At 36.6% G+C, this 17508-nt stretch overlaps 1 protein-coding gene across 4 annotated transcripts in view; it reads right to left on the minus strand.

Moving 5' to 3' along the window:
• Positions 1-17508, minus strand: part of SMG1 (SMG1 nonsense mediated mRNA decay associated PI3K related kinase) — a 65970-nt gene that overhangs the window by 13648 nt on the left and 34814 nt on the right. For all 4 annotated transcript variants that reach the window (XM_061366843.1, XM_061366852.1, XM_061366862.1 and 1 more), the window contains 24 exons: positions 17054-17208; positions 15826-15971; positions 14834-15035; positions 13109-13218; positions 12540-12687; positions 12078-12237; positions 11275-11395; positions 10742-10990; positions 10154-10438; positions 9048-9192; positions 8627-8765; positions 8104-8334; positions 7828-8005; positions 6958-7119; positions 6439-6656; positions 6101-6255; positions 4953-5175; positions 3757-4003; positions 2942-3171; positions 2113-2361; positions 1600-1738; positions 1403-1512; positions 830-1048; positions 198-388 (listed from right to left, as the gene is read on the minus strand). In XM_061366843.1, the coding sequence (XP_061222827.1) occupies positions 198-388; positions 830-1048; positions 1403-1512; positions 1600-1738; positions 2113-2361; positions 2942-3171; positions 3757-4003; positions 4953-5175; positions 6101-6255; positions 6439-6656; positions 6958-7119; positions 7828-8005; positions 8104-8334; positions 8627-8765; positions 9048-9192; positions 10154-10438; positions 10742-10990; positions 11275-11395; positions 12078-12237; positions 12540-12687; positions 13109-13218; positions 14834-15035; positions 15826-15971; positions 17054-17208 (4412 nt within the window). The remainder of the gene's footprint in view (positions 1-197; positions 389-829; positions 1049-1402; positions 1513-1599; positions 1739-2112; positions 2362-2941; positions 3172-3756; positions 4004-4952; positions 5176-6100; positions 6256-6438; positions 6657-6957; positions 7120-7827; positions 8006-8103; positions 8335-8626; positions 8766-9047; positions 9193-10153; positions 10439-10741; positions 10991-11274; positions 11396-12077; positions 12238-12539; positions 12688-13108; positions 13219-14833; positions 15036-15825; positions 15972-17053; positions 17209-17508) is intronic.

A 17508-nucleotide genomic window follows, 5' to 3' on the forward strand; every position in this document is an offset into this window, starting at 1 on the left:
AAGATTATTCAGTAGGAAAACAGTTTCAATAGCAGTTATGTACAGGAAGTGACTTGCTTACTCAAGAATAGCTTGTACCCAGCTATTAATCACCCCCATATATATGTATTTTGAACATTTAACTCGTAAGTACATTACTAAATCACCAACTGTATTGGACTGTGAGATTCCTGACAGGATTCCTGGCTCCTCTGTACCTGTGCTGAAGTGTGTGGGAGGGATGATCCACTCCTTCTGCACCTTCCAGAAATTCTATCTCCTCCAGTAGTTTTCCTTGTAACTTTTCTACATCTGTCAACTGCTCTTGCAGGTTCAGATACTCTTCTAAACTACTGTCCAATTTTGGCAGTACAGCAAGCATTTCATCTCTGTTCTTGAACCAGTTAACCTATAACCAAGACACAGACGTTATACAACTGTACTTAAACAGGTAAGAGAAAGTAATATATGGCAGCACTTAACCCTTCAATTATCTTGTTAATCTAGGACTACCTCCAGTGTTACAAGTGCTACAAGCACTAAATCTTAACAGACATGTAGATGCTCTCTAAACCTCTATTTTTATTCCTCTATCTAGCTTAGATTCCGGAAAAATATTACAAGTTTTAGTATTAAGCACACAGAAAATGAAAACTAAGTATTTGCAAGTTCCATATAAGCACTTTCCTTGATATAAACTAAATTCAGCTCAATAAAATCTGTAAACTATTCCTAATAAATGATCACCAATGAATGTTGGGTCTTCCTGTACCTGAAGATGCAACTAAATGTAGTGAAAGCATACAGTCTACTTTGGTTATAAAAAAGAAAACTGTTGTAGTAAACTCACCTTTATCTCAGCCACTCTTGAAGAAAACAGACTACGTGTAATATCTCTTTCCATTTCTCGTTTGCTTTGTTTGTTCTCAGCCTGCTGGCCACCACCACCATAGACAGCTCCAGCAAATCCTGCCTCGCCTCCTGCTGTCCAGTCCACCAGAGGATCATAAACAAAAGCTTCAAGCAACGTAAGCAAAGTCTCTCTCCCACGCCGCATAATATGAAGGACCTGCACCATATTTTAAAAAGACCCATTCTGATCTTAAATTACCCTTATAGAACAGTGGGATTTTAAATGCAAAATACTGTACTTGAGTAGGTAACAGAAAGCTGTAACTTTGCTCTAACCACTACAAACACAGGAAGAACACCACAGTACGTACAAATGCAGCTAGCCTGTAGTAACACCACTAAAACTAAAGACTGTATTCTAGCTAGCCTTCTACACGAAGTCCTATTAAAATCAAAGTAGAAAAGGCAAAGGCTTTATAAATAAATCAGTACCAGAATGTGTAATAGAAAACTTTTAGGATAGCATCTGGCAAATGACAGCCTTCAGGTTTCCGCATGTTTCCTAACTTACCTGTTCACAAGAAAGCCTGAAAACCCCTTCTACACCTGTCACTCCAAGTGCTGTTTCAATATTGTGCGTCATCCGGAACGGAACCTTCTCTGGTACCCTAAGGCTTTTCCCTTTAAGACAAAAATTTAAGTTGTTTCTCTTAACTAGCAAGAAGGGAAACCTTTTATTTGAATAACATATAGCATTTTTTAAATTACCTTTTTCAAAGCAAACATTATAATCTATGTGGACAACTTCTCCTGTAGTCATATCTATAAGAACATTATCCAGATGTCTGTCTCCAAGACCAATGATGTAGCCAACCATGGACATAACTGCAGTGGATCTTGCATACGACTTTAAAGAGAGTTTCAGGAAAAAATTATTTGTGGGAATCCTCTGCCAACACATTGGACTGACTACCATCTTAAAACATTATCTTAAATGTAAGCGTAAGACAATTCAAACCCAACTTATTCCAAGCTGTTTTCTATTTGCCTGATATCTTACAAGAGTTTTCATGTCATAGGCTGGTAATTCCAGTATAATAATATAGAGCTATATTATTTCAGATGGTACAACTGCCAACATTTCCTGTTACATGAAACTTCAGCAGTGACAGCTCACCTAACTCAACAGTATCATTGCTTGAACACATCCCAGGCATTTGCTGCCCCTCACCCCATTAAAAACACAACCTTTCAAAGGGATAGATATCCGCTATAACTCACCTGTGTAACTCTCCACCATTCGTCTGGTGTAGTACATGATGACCAGAGCTCCTTAGCTAAGAGATTTGGGGGAGTTGCTTCCATCAGTTCTTCCAAAACAGCCCTCATTACGTTCAAGGGCCAGTCACGACGTGACACATCAAGACTAAGCCCAACTGCCTTCAAAGCGGGTCCAATTTTACTGTAGTAAAGTTCACTTGGTCTAGGAACTATTCCAGGATTCTGAGGAGTCTGGTAAGAGTCCTGAGCCTAGAAGAGATAAAAACTGTAATTTACCCATTACAACTCATTACTACAGAGAAGCATCCCAAATTCAGATTTGGTGAGAATGAAATACAAAAAAAAAAAAAAAAATCAACTCCTCTACCAAGGATGATTTAAACCTCAGAATTCTTTCAAAATTCAATAGTTAAAAAGCCTAAATGAACAGAACACATTGTTTTGGCTTAACCGTACAATTTATGAAGGAGATTTTTTAAAATGCAACTGTAAACCCCACATTTAGAATCAAATAAGAATGAGAGAATGAGATACTGAACTAAAATAACTTTAATCATAATTAACTCTATTTGTTTAAACCCAATTCTCCCTGAATTATCATATAAGAGTATATTCATGTAATATATACTGTGTGTATGTGTATATATATATATGAAAATACATATTGACATCTAGTGAAATCCCAAGAGATAAGAATATACAGAACCATTCTGGGTTACTATAAAAAAACCACAATCTTTTTAAGACAATGTTATGGAGAACTGGAAAGCAAATCAGAATAAGTGTTTTCCTCTGAATTGTTCAAGCTGGCATAAAACATAGTTGTTACCTTTTGTGCTTGTAACGCAGCTTCTCGCTGTTGCCACCGCTTGTAAAGACCAAACAAAGGTGTAGCTCCATCCACCCACTGGATCAAGCCTGATCTTGTTCCCAGAGGTGTCACAGAGTAATGCCTCGCATGGAACCTCGGTGTTTCTTGACGGTTAATAGTAGCAAACATTGTGTTCACAATTGATAAGAACTGCATGATTCTTTCATCCAGATGCAAGTCTTCCAAACCTGTGATAGGTTTTGTTTAAAATTTAATTTCTAGATAAAAATTCATCCTTTTTTGAAGTCCTACTTCATTTCAGACTATGAACAGCTTTAAAACTTACGTAGATTAAGGATGAGTTGTTCAGCCTAAACTTAAGTGTTTATGTAGCATTTGCCTACTAGAATCACCAGTTTATGATGGCTCACTCTGTGAGCACTACAGATGAGGTTACTAACATAATGAATAGGTCTTTCTCTTTCAGGAAAGGAATAAAGTCTCTGAAGTTCTCTTTTGTGTGCTACCTTAAACTCCTGGAAAAGTGCATCCAGCTAATCCCATCAGTGTGCAAGTAAAATACTGTTTCTGATGCAACCCTGCTAAAGAAAAGACACGAAACACCTGACTTACAGCTTCACAGGGCAAAATCCCTTGAAAATGTATGGTGAAGTGGGTGGGGGGAAGAGAGGGAGCAGATGGCTCAAAACAACTGTTTCTCTGTATCAGGCAGGCAGATAAAACAAGCTGCAAGCATGTGGATTCCTAGCTTTATTACAGTTTAATTTATACCAAGAGACAGTAACTTACAAGTGAAAACTTCAGTTTCTTACCTTTGAAGAGATAGGGATAGTTCTTCCCATCTGAGCCCAAGAAAAGCAGCTTTTTAGGTTTGGTTTTAGTAGGCAGGATTGTGATGGTGCTGCCCACGCTATGAATTGTGACTGTGTCTCTGGTCGATACCTCTCCAGGAAGTGCTATTTCAGTGTTCATCATGGCAGCCAACCAAGGACTAATTTCTTCAAGGCGTAAAAGGTAACTAGCTCGTTTCTGTGCTCTCTGCTGCAAACTTAGCATAACCTGTTCCAAAGAAGTTTAATTTAGGCAGATGTTCACATTAAGAGCTAGCAGTAGAAAAAAACTGTCACCAAAAGAAATGTAATGGTGGTCACCTTCTAGAAAGCATCCTTGCCACCCTATGAATCTAGCTACAGTTAAGGATGAAGATGACAAGAACAAAAACAAAAAAACCCCAAAACAAAACAAAAAACACAACAAAAAGAAAAAACCCACAAAAATAAACAAAAACAAAACCCCATCCTTTATGCAGCAAAGATACCCTGCCTGGTGATAAGCACCAAAGTCACAATGATTCCTTAAGATGTTTGCTCCTGCATTTATAAATATTTGAGCTGTGGTCAAAAGCAGCAGCATTCAGCAACCTCCTGTTTACATATCTGCTTGTTCTGCAAAGCAGAAGGGGAATTACAAAAAAACATCTATTTGTGTGTAAAACGTAAGTTGTATCTAGCAAGACTTTTTAAAAGCACCAGCATGGCCCCGGATATCCAAGTAAATATGTATTTTGTTTCTCCTCAGACCAATTAAGAACTTGGACAAGATCACATCATTAAAAACAAAGTCTTTGGGTAGGGTTGATCACTGGAAGCTTGCTGCAGAGCCAGAGAACTACACCAAACATGTTAAAATTTAAATCCAAATGGCATATAGTTTCAGAAAGACAGCACTTAAAAACCATAAAGCCATCTGTCCCCAAAACTGACAGCATCCCAGATGAAGAAGATGCAAGATTTGAAGAAAACAGAACAATTTCATTGGGTAGAAATGCAATACTGCAGGCAGCCAGCAGGCCTTCTTTCAGAGGCAATTCTAGCAGGCCTGCGGCGACTGCAGAGAAAGTTTCAGACTAATTTTGATGTGGCAAGAGAATGCTAAGGAGACAGGTCAAGCACACAGCACAGCAAGAGTGCTGAGCATGTCTACATTGTATTGCCTGTGCACAGAGTACCTCTTTAAACGGGAGCCAGCTGCTTCCAGGTTTAGCAGGATTCAAAGGATTCTTAAGTTTCTCCAGCGCATTTTCAATTGCTTCGCCATAGTTATCCTGAAACCATTTCTCATGAGGAGTTTCTGCAGGAGCTGCAGTGATGCTCCGTACATGTTCCAGAGCAAATACAATGGGCTTCATCAGAGCTGTATGCTTTTCACGCATGATTGCTATTTTCTCCTCTCTAGTAAAAACAAAGATTTCCTCTAAACTCCATAAAAACCACGTTACTTTATAAGCAGAGCAATAAAATAAGACTGAAAATGAGACACTTAAGAATTCACAAAAATTATTATATCTCTAAAATGAAGTCAAGGATGATTGTACTAAAATTAAGAGTATTTCATTCCACACTGAACGCATGTTCCTCTGAGCCACACTCCCCACACCTCACCCCCTTCTGGGCTTTTTAATAACTGAAACATTTTAACTGGGTTCTTCACCACTGGAAACCCTGAGGAGAAGCTCAGAGCTCAACCTACTCTAACAAACTGTTTTCCTTTTATTAAAGAGCTCTTTACTACTGCCTGAAGATGTACCACACTATAAAGAAGAGGGATATTCAGATCATGCTGTTCTCTCATTCCATGTCAGTCCTGACTATAAGAATTCAAGAGGCACTCTTAAGCTTAGCCGAGACCCCAGTGAATGGCTTCCCTCTTCCACAGATCCATTCACAGGAGAACCCAGGTGAAGAAGAAAAAAATTTGCTGAACACTGAAACTCAAAAGCAGATTAAGACATTCTGTTTACTCCAAATGGGTTATACTCTTCAGTGTGCTTGTTCTCATTTCAGCTGACTTGTAGAAAGACCTTGGAAATGAGAACCACAGGATCTCATAACTCATAACTGAATATGCATTGGTTCCCAACATATTATTGCTAAGGAAATTCCACCATGGATTCACAGATAGATTGTTGTTGGTTTTCATCTGATTACAGTACTAGCTGTAGCATCATAATGTTCTTGAAATAAAGTCACTGGCTTACATGAAGCAGCTAGGACAGTATGAATTAAGGAGCAACACCAGTACTGATTGGTTGAGTATGCTTCCCTAAGAATAAATATGTGTTACAATTATCACTTGAATTAATCAAAAAAGACATACTTCCGTAAAGTGTTGTTGTTTTGGACCCTCTTGACTTCATCTTCCAGTTGCTGAATCCTTCTGAGAACATACATATGCTGCTGCAGTAAAACTCCCAACCACAGTTCATCCCAAAGAACTGTAACTCTGCGCAGCTCAGCCACTAGCATCTGAACCTGTGTAAAACAAATTAAGATTCACTCACTTCTAGGAGTATTAAGACTTACTGCAGATACACAACATGAAAAAAGATGACTGCCTAACAGCAAGATGCACCAAGCTTTCAATAGGTCTACCCACAAATTATGTATTTTGTGGTTCAAATAACTGCGCAAGTAGCATACATTTGGATTATTTACCTGTAATACCATTGTTGGATTTGCAGCAGACAGTTTCTCCACAATTTTGCTGTAACAATCTTGCATCATTGCTTGATCTTCATTCAATCCAACTTTTGTGTCATCTTTAGTGCTTTCTTGAGAAGCTGGGGGGCTCCCTCCATCACATTCACCACCCAATAGTTCTTCTCCTTGAATATTACCTAGCAAAGTAGGGATGGCGGAAGGCAGCTTGTTTCCTAAATTAAGAACAGATGTTAAAATATCAGCTATGCTGCTCTGGCCTTGAAAGATGTATCAATCAACACTTCATTTCACATCAGGTCCCAATATTACATTAAGTACCAGCAAAGTACACAATGATGAAACTGAAAACACTTATTTGCCACACTGGTAAATCAAATGAAAGGTATCAGTGAGGTCCCACATAAGACAGAACGTATCAGAGTTAGTGGGGAAAACAAAAGGAATTCAATATCCTTTTATCCACTATGTAAAAATGTATTAGCTAAAGTGTATTTGAATATTTTTCCTCCATACCTGAAGTCTGGGATTCACTGCTAAGGGAAATGGTGCCCACTATTGCAGGATACAGTATGAGATGAGGAGAATCTTGAGCCACTCTACACAGTAAGTTGCAAATACTCTGACGAACATACACTTCTGGGTGATTCAGGCGGGAGAACAGCTGAGGTATAATACCTTCATACACAGGAAAAGAAAGTGTACCCGTTTCATTTCACCTCAAATGATGCAGAAATTTTATATTTTATCTTTAAAAGTCTGCTGGTTTTGCTTTGAGAGAACGTAAATGTCTTTTTTTAAGTATAAGCAATAGCTTATTTCCTTCTGCTATTCAAATACAGATAACATCAGACACAACGTATAAATCCCTTAGCCAAGCACTAGGAATTGAGTTTCGCACATTGTAGCTGTTGCATCATTTTTCAAAACGCAGGAAAATCTTGTTAATACTTCTTGAAGTTAGTAACAGCCCCTGAGCAATCAGAACCAGTAGTGTAGTGACAATCAACTACTTCTGACACATCTGGCTTTAGCCATATCTCTTTCTCTTAACTTCATTTTAAAACATAGCTAGGAAACACCCTTCCCCTGCACCCCCTGCACCCCACTTCAAGGTGGTAATATAATACTCCACAAGCTACTTCTCCTTTCTCCTTTCAATGTCTTAAGGCAGGGGAGGAAGGGGACCAGCATCTTTGCTACTTTCTTGTCCTAGGATCAAAACGCACAGCAGACTTCAACACTTTTAATAAAATTATTTAATATAAGACAGGCTCTCTTTCCATCAGGCTTAAATAAAAGTTTTATGAAAATGCAATGCTTTTCACTTGTATTTAGAGTAAATGCACTAAGATTAATTTTAACAACTACGTAACACATACTCACCTCTCCAAGGAGCAGTAGGTGTAGTTTCTAACCCATGCTCTAGATACTGTCTAAGCTCTCCAGCGTGTTTCACAAGCAGTCGTAACAGTCTGAGGGTTGCCATCACAATAACATCATCAGTGCTTTGCTCAGAAGTATTTCTTAAGTGTAGCCTTGGATCATCTTCATCACGTGGAACCTTGAAAGAAAGAATTACTTCTCTAAGCTAAGTTTATAGTTCACATAATCATTTAGAAAAGTCTGTAACTGCATGTCCTCATCAGTACTAACACTAACCTGACCAGCATTGAGTTTGAGAAAAGTGAAGTATGCACTGCAGGAGAGTTTATACAGGCTGAAGATTCTGTCTACAACTTTCCTCCACACTTTAATTAACCCTTCTGTTGCATTTTCATCAAGATCTGAAAGCCAGGGACAACTTGTTAATAATTGACGCCATATAACATCCACCATATCATCTTCTTCATTGTCTTCATTTTCAGTGATTTGTAGAGTCATATCTTCATCCTACATGCAAATAAAGCGAAAACAATTTGATCAAGTCCTCCAACCACTTCTACAATCCACATTAGTTCCTAATGTAGTTTTTGTCATGCAACTGCTTTACTTGATAACATTCGCACAGTCCATAGAACAGATGTGTTACCATTTAGCTAACAGATGGTTTCTCGGAGAACTCTAGTGTTGTCCAAATTTTAACTTCAAAATGTTTACAAGAGTTAATATGAAGCACAAGTAGAGGAAAAGTAAGGTTCATTCTGAGGTGGAACATTTCTGAAACAGGCAAATATACACTTACTTGAATCCCAGCTGGACGACACACTGCCTGCCCAAGAATCCCATAGATTTTCTCTTTATCTTCCTCTGCAATGTTGTCTGGAAGCAAGTTCTGAACCTCCGATTTTTCCCGGGGCAGCAGACGAACGCCTTCTCCCTGACTGTAACATTTGATGAATTATTGATTCCCAATAAATTAATATTTGTAGAGCTACTGAATGTAGTAAGACTGTATATATAAAACTTCTTGAAGGAAGAAACCTTCATCCTTATCTCAGAATTAGAATAACTTTTTACAGAGGGCAAGTAATACAGAAAATACTCAGTCCTCTGCTCACATGTGACTTCAGACCACAAAGAACAGTAAACATAAATAGAAAGCTACAGTTTATCTTAAGAAAACTAGTTGTGTTGTATAGATTTAAACATTAGGATGAATTTACCTGGCATTATCAACTACTTTCCGGCCCCATCTATAAGCCCAACTAGCCAGGGCTGCCCAAGACTTGGCTACTTCAGGTGCCTGTACTGAAGACAAGTGATACAGCTGTCCCAAGATGAAGTCAGGTTCTCCAACTCCAATATTTACTGTAATGGGAGAAACAGAGCAATATGTTATGATGTAAAACCTACTTCTAATTTCCTTAACATAGAAAATAACATCAAAACATTTTAAGTATTTTTTTCAGTCAAGTTAATGCCCAAAAGTGTAAAATTTTCCTAAATGCAAATATCTTTCAGTTCTAACAGTGGCTGCAGAACAAAGACCACTTTTCATTTGCTAACAAACACTGCTTACAGTCTACAATTGTTTTCTCTTTCACAGAAAGATGTAACTTAGGCAGGAACTCATGATGTCTAACAGAGCAAGATGTTTCAGAGACCAGACTTATGAAGCACCTAGGGCAGCGTGTTAGTGTTTATTTTCTTCACCATCAAGTCAGAAAGCACCTACTGCTTAATATCCATTACCAGATCTAACAGAATTCTGACTCTGCATGAGAGGAACAAAGTTTTCTTATATAAAACGCATGTTTAAGCAAAGAACTTTGACATGTGAAGAAAGCAGAATATTAGGAATATGACTACATTTTGTGTCAATAGAAGTGTTCAAATGATGTATAAAGATCATGAGAAGAACTAAGTAACTGCTTTTCACATATATCAGGGCCTTCAAAATACAAATCTTGTCAATGCTTGATCTGAAAGATCTCATTCAAGCTTTAGCAAACACAGGAGCTGAAAGCAGACAAAAGCAAAGCAAAATTTATTATCTTTCTCATAAAATAAACACATTCCAGTTTCTTTTTTCAGGCCACCACCACCTGAATGAGAAAAAATGTGAAAAAAAAAATGAAATATCACTATTAAGGTGTTTGGGGTTTTTAACTGCAGTTACCTATTGCATAAAACAGACTGTTCATACATTTAGGAAAACAAGTACATGAGTAATGGAGCTCTTACTCCTATCAATGTAACTGGTGCTATCCTTCAGGGGGGATCGTCAGTAACTAATTTAACAACAAAAGAATAAGGAGAACAAATCTACCTGTAGATTCACTTTCAATCCTAGGATATTCTTCGTCTAGTGTATTGACAGCTGGAAGATCAATCAAATTATATATGTTCTTAGACAAAGTAGAGAGACCACTGTGATTCTGCTGCTGTCGCGCTCTATATACTTGTTTTAACTGTCCTGAAATCTCTTTCCATTCTGCTTGAATCCATTTAGCCAGCGTGAGAATAGATTTTGCAACTGCATATTCAGCTTTGGCAGATTTGCAAAAGGATATGGCACAAGAACTCAGCATTTCCATGGCATGTGTTGACTGACCTGCGTATTATGAAAAGCATATCTTCATTAGAGCATTAACTTTATTCAAAACACTTCTCCTGAACTTCACCATGTTTAGATACAGCTTGTAACAATATATTTTTATAAACTATATTCTCTTTTGAAGTTAAAAATGACAAGTAAAAAAAGACTTGTGAAATTTCAGACTGAGACAACAGTTAATAGGATGATATCAGCTCCTACTTGTACTGTCCTATTACAATTTCTTTAAGGTCAGGGGAACTGGTCTAGTTACAAGAACAGGAAGCTCGAGTATCTACAACACAATTAGCAAATACTCACCTGCTGTATACAGCAGTTTTGTTTTCTCAATATCAAGTTCAGGACCCCATTTTTCATCTATCTGACCTGGTGCAGACAATTTTTTAAAGTGCTGGACTAAGTCCTGTGCAGTAGTGGTTTTTCCCAGCTGAACTTCACTGCACTGGGCAAGCAGTCGTGTAGCTAGGGCAATGTTTCCTCGCTTCCGTGCAAATTTTGCTGCTGTTAAGCCCAGCTCCATTAGATGGCTTTTAATTGGGACTGTTGGCTCTGAAGAAAGCAAGGCATCATAAACAAAATTATTAAACAAACAATAATTGCACCTGGGTCACACAGATGCTAATCTTTTTGGAATATTTATTCCTTTTAACACTGTCTATATTACAGTAGTAATTGAGACCCCTGTTTGTAGAGCAAGACACCTAAATAACTCAAACTTGGCTTTTAAAAAGTAAACCATCTAATAGAAAAAAGACAACTGCTGCTGTCAACAGCAGATTTTCATTCAAGTTCTGCATTTATCTTTCATAACACTAAAATGAAAGCTTATATACCTTTAAGTTTTTCCATCAATTGATTCTGGTACACTGTGTATCTCAGTGCATGCATCCATGGCCTTACATCATGCTGTTTGCATGACCTCAAAGCATCATTGAAGAGAGGTATCAGACAGTCCTGAAAGAGGCATGGAAGTCACATAGCTGTCATCAGAGACGTCTTTACTGAGATGTATTTTTCACTTCTTAAAACCAAAGACCATTTTAGTGCAGAGGAAGCATTATTTCAAATATGTTACACAACCCTATAGAGGCATGTTATATTTGAGAGAACAATGCTAAGAACAGCTCAAAATCAAGCAGAACTGTTTTCTAAACTATGTGATTAGAAATTAGATCATTGATGCTGGCTGAAGTTTGACATGGAGTTTTTAACTGCTGCAGCGATTGTCTTTTGATAGATATTTAAAGTTATTTTCAAATAAATTATAAGTGTGTGTTGTAGGAATAAGTTTTAAAATGTATTTAGAGAAGAAATATCAACAGTTCTCTAAAAAGCAACTATCAGTAAAACTTCAGAAATACTAAAGTATTGTTGATTGAAAGATATGGTATATTTATAACTATATAGAGTTATATTACTATATAAACTATAAACAATATTTATAACTATAAAAAGAAATCCAACTGAGATTTAAATCTAAAAAAAAAAAAAAAAAAAAGGGTCAAGGCCCATCAGAAAACTGTCTTTTTACAGTATTATTAACAACTGTCAAAGTAATTAATGTATGTTCTATTTTCAATACTTCATGATACAGAGAAAGACATTACTCCAATTTAGATTTTGAACAGAGACATACCTCTGATGTCAGCCTGTTGGACACAGTGTTTTCCAAAGCAGAAGAACAATACAACTGAAGAGTGCTCAACACTGGTAGAGACTGAGACACAGTGAGTGTGGAAAGCCTTAAAGGTCCAATGGCAATTCGTGATGTTTGCTTTAAGTACTTAATAACATTTCTGAAATAGAAGAATCACAACAGTCATTTTTGTTTGTTTAAATCTACACTTAAAGAGTAAACGGTGATATCAAAATTGCTAAATGAAAAGCAAATTCACCATCTTCAAAAGATATTACAAGAAAAATCTTGCAACATCGCACACAAATTGCACTATAACATTTTGTTGTTAAACTGACCAGAAGCAGTACTTTATCAAAGAAGTTCATAATCTGCAAAGTCGGGTATGCAATGCTTTTAACAAACTAGAACAACTTTTCACAGTACAGAACATTCACTCATTCATAGCACATTTCAACTTACTCAGATATTGACTGCCACTTTTGCTCCTGTTCTATGTGGTTTACAGCTGTTGCCAGACATACCGAACTTCTCAAAAGCTGTACTTCAACTGCTTTTTGAAGTTCTCTTGGATCAGGACTTAACATATTAGGAAGGAGTTTCTTCATGTCTGTATGGGAATTAAACAATTGAAACCAACTAGAACAGCCAAATTTTACCAAAACAACATCATCTGATAATTCTTTTTTGACAGCAAGAAAGTTTGGAAAAAGAACTTTTAAAACATATGTATTTAATATGTATTTCTGTATTCATTCATACTAGAAATTGATGACAGATTACTTATAAACAAACACATTAGCTCCAGAAAACACACTTGTATCAACATACAGAATGACCACTACCAAGTGGTTATTCTTGAAGCTTAATTTGAAGGTCTACTTTGAAGCTCAATTCATAACGATTACAGTCAGTCCACTGAACACATAAACTGCATTCAGAAGAAGTTTCAGTCTGTCATTTATAGATACAGATGCATGAAGAAATATTTACTTTTGTATTTGAAGCAATGTTAACTTAAGCATTTATACCTATTTTTTCTTTGGATCCCCCTGCAAGTAGGTTGATATTTTCTCCTGGTAATAATTCTAGTTGTTCAGTGCATTCAGTAAGTTGTCCAGACTCAAAGCTGCTCAAAGATCTGCAATTCAATGTTAATAGTTTTATTTTCACGTTTCTTACTTCAATTCCAGTTGCTAAATATCTTATGCAGCAAAAAAGACTCGAGCCTACTCAAAATCCTACAGAATACTTATGATTAATTCTAAGCAAAAAAAAAAAAACAATCTCAATTTTTCACATAGATCAATAAAAGGCAATATTACTGCACCAAAAGAATACATTCAATATCAAAGAGAAAGGAAAACACCTCTCCAGGTACAAAGCTTTTCATATTATCATTACACTACATATAATACTCTTCCATCATAGAGTCAGGAAGAAAAAGGTTGACTGGAAGAGTTTAAAAACAAGCAAAGAGCCCCCCAAAACTTTCCCCTCTCCACCAAGCATAGAAAGGCAAGTTCTGGGGCAGAATTTCAGGAGGCCGTGGTTTCAACTCTTCAGGTTACATTTACAACAGTTCAACACTCAGTTTACACATTGATATATTCTTCAGGTCATAGATTTTACAAAATTATATTGCTTAACAGCCTGAAACTGCAAATTTAACTTTTCTTTCCCCGCTGGAAGTAATTTGGGTATCATAGACTTTTACAGAACTACACAAAAAAAAAGCACTGAAAGCTTAAAGCCTTCATGGCTTAGAAAACTCAAAGATTCTATATTCTTGTTACTATCCACTGAATCCAAGTATCTGCATTAGAAAAGGAAGAAGAAAAATACCAAAACAAACCAGAAAACCCAAACAAATCTATTCAGCATGTGAAAACTCCCCTTTCCGATGAATTATTTTGACCCTCATTACTACAGAGTCTCTGCATGGCCTGGTCAGGGATGTAAGAGTCCAAGTGCTATGCATCCTCAAAGGCTCCTTACAGGATTTTTCTAATGATATAATATCTTTCTTCCAGAAGTTACCTGGATGAAAACTAACTCAAACCAGCAACAGTGATGCTTATCAAAAGTACAGTGCAGCAGACCTTTGCAACAGTGATGCTTATCAAAAGTACAGCAGCTTCAGTTTACAAAACCACGAACATTCAGAAATGACATGTTTTCACATCCACGACAAGCACTCACTTTCCTAATGATTAACTGCACAGCACTCTGGGTTACTGCAGTAAGAAAAAGGCTTGCCCTATTCTCTCTCAGAAGCAGCCGCCTTTTCAGACCTGAAAGGCTAGATTTCAAAAGCTTCCTTTTATGCTTTCAGTTTCAAGTAATGAAATTCAGCAAAAAAGGATTTTACAATTTTTAATAACAATAGCACTGGGGTGGAAGGTAACGGAGTTGCCAAATGAAACAGAAAGGACCCTTATACCTTGAAGGACTATTTCAAGGATAGATACTTTTTCATGAACTAGACAAATATCAAGGCTTAGGAAATACACACAAAAGTTACAGTTCTAAACGCTATTAAAAAAAAGAAAAAATTAAAGCAGCCAAGACCACCTCCTTAATATGCTTTTTACATTAATGAAGGAAAACATTCCCCCGCCTTCCAAAAACAGCTTTCTTCTTATCACTCCTCTATTTCAGACATGTAGCTTCTAACAATCCATAACAACTGTAATACTCCAGTTCTAAGATACTGAACTCTAAGATACTGTTGAAAAAATTAATTATATCCTTACTTTATGTAGTTAAAATCTGCTTTCAGATTGATCGAGGTATTACTATTGCTTTTCTTCAAGTCATGGACCATATTTTGCCATTCCTGAACAGCAGACCAGTCAGCAATGGAAATGTAGCATTCACATGCTTTGTTACCCAAGTAGTTTATAACCTCAGGTGAAGAGTCACTTGGCTTAGTCAGAACAGTTTTTCTAGTTTCTCCTGTGAAACAAACAAAAAAGTAGTTATGCTTCAATATATATTTATACTTATGTATTTTCAAATGGCAATTCTATCACACAAATGTAATTTCCATGTATTTTCTCAAGAAAACCACCTAATGTAAAAAACTCAAAAAGTTACACAACATCTGCAGTATTCTTATTCTACTTCTTTTTCTTATAAAAAACCAGAACTTTTTCAAATGAGGTTTTGGAAATAGTTCATATTTGTAAAGAAGTATCAAACCAGGAAAACAGAAGAATTAAATTAGGAACAAAAAAGGTCCCTTTTTCAAAGAAGAAACAAAGTCTCAGTAGTTAAAAAACTCCAAGTCCCTAATGAATTTATGATACAATCATAAATACTAAGCCTTAATTTATGATGAGCTAAGATAATTTAGAACCAAATCAGTAAGATACAAAATATTTTACCTATTATTTTTTGTTAAATTCAGCTAGACCTCAATACTGCAAACCCTCATATTTACACATAACATTGATTTCAATGCCATTAAGGCCAGGTCGGACAGAGTCTTGGACAACATGCTCTAGAGTGAGGCATCCCTGCCCATGGCAGGGGGGCTGGAACTAGATGAGCTTAAGGTCCTTTCCAACCCAAACCATTCTATGATCAAGTGACATTAAGTGGTTCAGTTAACTGTATGCAGAAACAGGTTTTCAGATTTAAGAATTAGACACTATCATTACCATGGCTATATCACTGGATGTTCTAATTTTATATCTATACAGTTACAAAACTGTATTTCTCATAAAAAGAAAGGAATACTGACCATTCAAGGAATGCTTTGGACTGGCATTATTCACGCTATTCGAATTGGCCAACTTCAGAACAGTTTTGTCGAAGCCTGTTATGCAGCAATCCACGCCTGTCATGGAGCACAGGTGCTCCTGGTATTCCGCAGTTGCTTTTTCAAACCTTAAATGTTTTAATATTTTAGTCAGCATTTCACAGAACCTTTCCTTTTTTTGGTAAAGACTATATCCTAAACATTCCTTTACCACCATACCCAAAAAGTTCACATCACCTTCAGCAAAAGAAGGGGGTTAGCACTGAATACAAGCTTACCAGCTAAATTTTCAGTTACAGCAGAACATAAGAGGTTTTGTATTCAGGTTTTAATGCCAACTTTAAACCAAGTACAGACTGAAGGAGATAAATTAGTTTTATATTCTCTGTCAACTTTTACATAGATGAGGAAAGCTGAATATCAATTAACTACACATCATTTAATAGATGATTGTATAACTGGGTCTAGGGCAACAATGCGCACCTTATCTTGACATTTCTGAGAAGCTTCCCACATATTATAAAGCTGCATATTATTTTAAGGAATCTTACAAAAGGAGGGAAAGAAAATTACAAATACAAAACCCTACTTTTTTGTTTTATTTAGGGATTTCTACATGATAAGTAAATAATGAAAGGGGTCCCTTTTTTCATTTCACAGGAAAGAAAGGATGCATTCCTTTAAGGAGATGAAAACACTAAAATGAATGCATACCCTATCTGGAACATTGACCCACTTATTTGTATCTGCAGCCAAAGATTATACTTCAATAGACGTAGAAGCCACTTTTTCAAAGCTGAATTAAAACTGCAAAGCATCTCCCTCAGAGTCCCTCTCTTGGCAGACTGTGGCAGGTATCAGATCACAACATTGGTCAGAAACTTCGTTAGAAAACATTTAAGTTAATATTTTGCAATGGAAAATTAAACACAATATAAAAACAGTAGTGCTGTGTACGAAAAACTAAGGGAAAACCAGCTTAGGAATATCATTTATATTCAAATCCTGTTAATTTAGTTAAAGCTAAAAGTTAAAATATCTAGAAATGCTGGATGCACTGGGTATCTCTGAAAGACACAGTAACTAACTGAAAAGGAAATTAGATCAGTAGCATTCATTCACATCACAATGTGGAAGATTCAGATGTAGAACTAAATGTAAGAAGGAAAACGTATCCAAGTTTGTAACATCCAGTTAACTGAAAACTTACCGCCCTTCTGCTTGCTGAGCTACAGAACTGATCCAGGCAAGACTCTTCCCAACTACAGCAGAAGACCAAACAGCAATACCCTGAATAGCTTCAGGACAATGAAGTTCACATAATGCTTCTACCAGCATCATAATTGTCACTTCCAATTCATTTCCCTAAAATCAAATCAAAAGCTTTATTTAGCAAATCTCATATAAAATAACAGTTATATACATAGTTAAGTACTTGGAAATGGTAAAGCAGCATTTCATCATATGCATCTACAAGTGAAATGCTCTGCATATCCATCCATTAAACTGCTTTTGGAATAGCAGGGGAGCTAAGGGAAGAGTCTACGCTGTGAAACCACAGCGTAAATGTCAACAGGTAGCTACCACTACATGATGGTCTATACCTACATAAGTATGAGAAGCCATAAAGAAGCAGGAAGTAGTAATTACCCATCAAACCACTTT

This window comes from Neopsephotus bourkii, unplaced genomic scaffold (assembly GCF_033783945.1).
Source record: "Neopsephotus bourkii isolate Nb327-2 ecotype Australia unplaced genomic scaffold, CSIRO-AGI_Nbou_v1 NB_126, whole genome shotgun sequence".
Taxonomy (NCBI): Eukaryota; Metazoa; Chordata; class Aves; order Psittaciformes; family Psittacidae; genus Neopsephotus; species Neopsephotus bourkii.